Source organism: Nannospalax galili, unplaced genomic scaffold, assembly GCF_000622305.1.
Source record: "Nannospalax galili isolate Female #2095 unplaced genomic scaffold, S.galili_v1.0 scaffold556, whole genome shotgun sequence".
In the NCBI taxonomy this organism is placed as follows: Eukaryota; Metazoa; Chordata; class Mammalia; order Rodentia; family Spalacidae; genus Nannospalax; species Nannospalax galili.
The window spans coordinates 2,122,934-2,128,400 of NW_008338253.1; the positions used below are offsets into that span (position 1 = coordinate 2,122,934).

Below are 5,467 nucleotides of genomic sequence, written 5' to 3' on the forward strand. Positions count from 1 at the left end.
GGAGAGCCTATGATTTAGATATATTTAGCTGTAATTGTTACTAACTTATTTTATTACTTTCAGAGGTTTAACTTCCATTTATCAGTTGGGAAATAGCCAGAATACATTCTTTTAAAGGTATTGAAACTGAAGGAATTTTATTGTGAAATTTGGCTACTTAGTTGCTGGGAACAAGCAGAACACAATCATCAGGAATCAGCTCTCACTCAAGGCTAAGGAACAAAACGACAGTGCTTCCCATCTTCCATGGCAAAGGCCACTTGGAAAATGTTGGGAATTGAACTTAATATAACTGGCAGGGTTACGAAGCAAAGACCATGCAGACATTTTCAAAAAGCGGTAAGCTGACACTCTGAGGGACAGCAGCTTGGGTTTGCCCTACCATCTGTTAGTCTTCCTTAGCTGTGTCCTAGTGGTGAACATACATGAAAACCAAACCATAAGAAAACCCATTTGCAAGACCCATCCTTCCAAGATACTGAAAATTCAGTTCAAGGATAGTCTAAAAATGCATTTGAATTTTTTTTTGTGACTGCTTAACCCACACATTATTTTAACTAATTAGTTATTAAGGACACTTAAAAGGTACACTTCAAGCTGTTTCCTCTGATCCATTTAATACCAAATCTGAGCTAATGATGTAGTTAAGATACTGAATGACCATGTGTCAGAGATTTGTATTCATTATGGTGCTATGGACATTTTCAGAAGTAGAGCCTAGCTGGTGTAGTGGCTAGCACAAGTTTTCCTACAAACTCAGGCTAAGGCAGAGGACTCCCTTCAGCCACAATTTTTAGGGTAGCCTAGCTACATAATGAGACTGTATCTCGAAGAAAAACAATCTTGGGGCTGGAGAGATGGCTCAGTGTTTAAGAACACTGGTTGTTCTTGCAGAAGACGCAGGTTCGTATACCAGCACCCACATGACAGGTAACAACTATCCATAACTCCAGTCCCAGGGAATCTGACAGCCTCTTCGACCTCTGTGGGCATTGCACGACATGAGTCCACTTACCTACATACAGGCAATACATACATATGCATAAAAATAAAAATAATAAATAAAATATTTTTAAAAACCAAATCTCTAAGATAGGATAATGGGAAATTAATACCATTAAAATAGGTGAAATACATTTTATTTGTATGTTCTTGTGTCTAAATAATATATTAATAAACATATAATATCCAAATCAGAGGCTCCTATGTCACTCGTGGTGTGCTCTCAAAGGCAAATGAAGGCCTCAGTCCTTTTTGCTTAATTTTTGGTGAGGCCATCAGCATGCTGTACCACTTGTTTCTATCAGCATGCACTGTCTCATTAGAGACCCAAAACAACTGGGATACTCCATAAAGAACAGGAACCTCATAATTGTAGGCCAAACTAAATCTTTAATCTGTATTAGTTAATTTTCTCGGTATTGCGTAATATGAATGGAAAGGTCCATTTTATGTGATTTCACCTTATGTTCTATACTTCTCCCTCCAGAAAACTCCAAAAACATTTCTCCAATAAGTTCTGATTTCTTGGTGATGCAAATTAGCAAAAGCTTGCAATTCTGTTGTATGTAAGTCTGCTCTTCCTTCTCCACCTTGAAATTTTCCTCTTAGTTATGCTATAGCCTGAAACTTTAATGGCAATGGGGAAATACTGTGAGTAATGGGGTTTGGTCTTGAGCCTTTCTTTTGCAAGGCAACTGGCTCTACAAAGTCAATGAAGAGCCTTTGCTTTTCAGAGCAGTTTTATTTTAATATTCAAAACTTGGAAACAATGCACATAATCAGTAACTAATGATACAAAGTTGCAGCATTACCACCATAAATGATCATTACTCAGGAAGAAAAATGAACAGCATATTGTTAACAAAAGTAATTAATCTCAAAACAATTATCATTGCTTTAAGAAGGCAGCCAAAACAGCATGAAAATACACTAAGATGGTCAGTTAGGATTCTATGGCAGTAAAAAGAAACCAAACAAGGTCATGGCTATACAAAACCTGGCTGAGTAACAAAAGACCCATCCCGGAACTACAGAATTTCTATTACTTTTTCCTGGTATTCCTGTCTACGCAGTGATGGTTTCATATTCAGGAGTCCAGCAGATAAAGAAATTTAGAAAAGCCAATACAAATACCTATGATACTCTACTCAGCCTTAGGAGGCAAAGAGTTCCTAAATCCTAAGAAAATTTTCTCCCCTCCTTCAACGCTACTATAATCCTAAGAAATTTAAATGTGCAATTCTTCAGACTACAATCATGAACTCTAATTTGCTACAGTCCCTGTGTCACTTTACAGGGTGTTGCTGTATAAATTATTTGTACTTATTTCTTAGCACTAGGACCTCATCTAAACCAGGTCATTGATCAAACTATATCCCACCTCCAGTCCCCTTTTCCTTAAATCTAAATTGTGTTCTTTGTCCTTTTCTTTTTCTGACAGAAGTTCTAATTAAGATTTCCTCAATCCTATTTTAGTATTTCTAAGTAACACATTTAACACGGCTATACTAAAATCCGAATTTTTTAACATTGAAAAGTAAAACTTACATTTTTAACACTGATAAATGTTAATGTCAGAAAACACGGCAATTTAGTGACCCCTCCCCTAAGCCATGTGTCTCCAGAAACACTGGAGGATGTCACACCAAACATCCCTTAATCAGGGTGTACTTAGGGCTCTCAGAAGACCCTGATACACAAGTCACAAAACTGGTTCCAGAAAGTGCTACAATTTGTCCTAATAAAGTTTAAGTAATATAACCAATTATGCAAAATTACAGCTAGGAAGTCATTTTCTGCACTCCTGCTGTTTATTCTAAGACACAAACTTTTGGGCCCCCACAAAAGGAGGTCGTCCTTTCACACCACAAAACCATATTTCTTTTCCCAATAAACTCTACATAGTAAAAAGAATAGTATGAAAGTTTAAACAACAATAAACAACCAACAGTACAAGTCATTCCATAAAACACATCAGTGTAGAACAATAAGTTCCAAGGCAGGATGATTTGGAGGTGGAAGAAAACCACCTTGGTTATCACACATAGAATCAATGGCCCATGAAACCACATTGGTTATCATACAGAGAATCAACAATACATGAAGACAGGAAACATTTGAACACTTGCAACAGATCCCAGCTCTAGTATTTTCAGCATTAGAGTCATGTTCACAGTAAAGTCATCAAAGGGCTAAGAACGAGAAGACTCTAGTAGGTTTAGAAAACTCAAAATCCTCCCCAGGAAACAGAAATTTGCCTTCCCTGTGTACACTGGAGGGAAGGACACACATTTGAGTCTCTTAACTGCTAATAGAAGGGGAGTCATGTATGCAGTGGAAACTGGCAAAAAATAACTCAGAAAAGAGGCTTGGGAATATTAGAAATCTGAAAGCATTCCATATACCAGGAACATGTATAAAATCTCCCCAGAGCAAATGTCCAAATATATAAAATTCTAGTTGTGTTTTAACTGTGTGATAACTGTGGTGGACACGGCTAGAGTTCCCCCTGAAGAATTTGCTAATTTGCTGACTTTTCTCTGCTATGAATTTCCTTGTGTTTTGCAAGTTGTGACTTATAGACAAAGACTCTTCCACATTCAGTGCACACATAGGGCCTATCATCACTGTGAATTTTATTGTGCATTTTAAGTCGACCTTGGCCACTGACCTCAAACCCACATTCTCCACAGATTTTTCCATCAGTGTGGAGTTTTAGATGTGCATTAAGTGTAAATTTACGGCGGAAAGTGTCCCCACACATTGGGCATGCATGAGGCCTTTCTCCACTGTGAAATTTTTTGTGTTGAGCTAGTCTATTTTCAAATGGGAAGGTCTTTTCACATTCCTCACAGTTATGTTTGCTGTGTACTAACTGGTGTTGAAAAAAACTACATTTGTCAATGAAAACCATTGGACATTTCCTGCATTTGTACACTTTTTCAGTGCTAGAGACCTCCCTAGACTCATTCTCCAGAAGTGGCATCTCAGTGTCATCAGTGGCCTGGTGATGGACAAATGCAGTGCAAGTGACAGTGTTTTCTCGCCCCTGAAATCTACTCTCTGTCATAAATGAGTGCTCTCCCCTTTCCCTTCTACCGGGTCTGGCAATATTGTGCTGCAAAAGAAAGCAGAAGACTTTCCCACATGTCTTGCAAGTATACTGCCTTTGCTGCCCAGTGGGTGTTCCCAACTGTACAGCCAGGGGTAATAACTCTTTCAAAATTGCCTCATACATTTCACATCTGTGTTCCACTGGGGTGCAAGGATTGCCTTGAGAAGGCCTCTCCTGTGATCCATTTACCGAACTGCCCTGCCCAGGCCACTCCTGTGATCCCCTTACCAAACTGCCCTGCTCAGGCCTCTCCTCTAATACTCGTACCAAATCACTACGCCCAGAAGGTTCACCCTCAGTGCGGTTTGTAGAAGAAGGACCCGGAACCAGTTCATTATTCCTTCCCATTAACATTTGGAACATGTTAAACAAGAAACCTCTCCAGGGCTCTCGAGTTGTCCTGGACTCTTGGAAGGATCTGGACACGGGAATTCCCAGTGAGAGTACATCGTGATATACTGACATCATTACTTCATAGTACATGAGCTTCTGATCATTGCCCAGTATTTCACACTCCTCTGAAGAAAAATGCAGGAACAGATCCTCAAAGGTTATACAGTTCTGGTCCTGCTCCTCCCGTGCCTCTGCGATTTGGCTCCGTCGTGGATTACCGGATTTGGCGGTCATGGCTGTAGAGCACGGGTACCGCGGCCTCGAATATCACTGTGCCCAAGGCCTTAGCGGACGGCCTCGAATATCACCAGTCCCAAGGCCTTAGCAGACGGCCTCGAATCCCACCGGACTCAAGGCCTTAGGGGACTCTGTAAAACAAGCCGCAAGATCACTCAACTGCTGTCCTTGACACGGAATGTAAAAGAAACAGATTCCACCCACGGAAAACCACGCCCCTTAAGAAACAAACATGCAAGACTCACCTGGAAGCCTCCTTTCTGGGCCTTCTCACCAAGGGACGCAGAAAAGCCACGGCACAGCTGGTCAACGGCTACTCAGCTTCACAGTTTTATGTCAGAGAAGCGAGCAACTGCTAGGCTTTGAAGTTTTAGCCAGAGAAATGGCGAGTGGCTGTTGGGAAGCTGCTCCACGTCAGAGCTTCGCGTCTGAGAAGTGGCGCACGCGCAGCTGGTTGGCGTCGCAGCGTTATCCCGCACGTCCGGAATCCTATGGAAAAGCCAGTATCAGCCTCTGTTCTAGTTAGTGCCGACCGGAAGTGCCAATGACCACCCACCTGAAGTGCCAGAACAGCGCAATTCTTTTCCTGCAAGAGAATCGTGGCTTTGCTGACCAAAGTGAACAGCCTAATTTTAAAGTTCAGAGTTCTCAAAATCGTTCAAATCCATCTAAATATCACCATTATAAACTTTACATTTTTATGAGTATTTAATCTCAATA

The 5,467-nt window shown here is 40.7% G+C and overlaps 1 protein-coding gene across 1 annotated transcript; it reads right to left on the reverse strand.

Annotated features, from left to right (window-relative positions):
- Positions 1-3,523: 3,523 nt before the first annotated feature.
- Positions 3,524-4,744, reverse strand: LOC103734163 (zinc finger protein 211-like). The gene has a single exon (XM_008833058.1). The coding sequence runs from the start codon at positions 4,742-4,744 to the stop codon at positions 3,524-3,526; it is 1,221 nt and encodes a 406-aa protein (XP_008831280.1).
- Between the last annotated feature and the right edge of the window lie 723 nt (positions 4,745-5,467).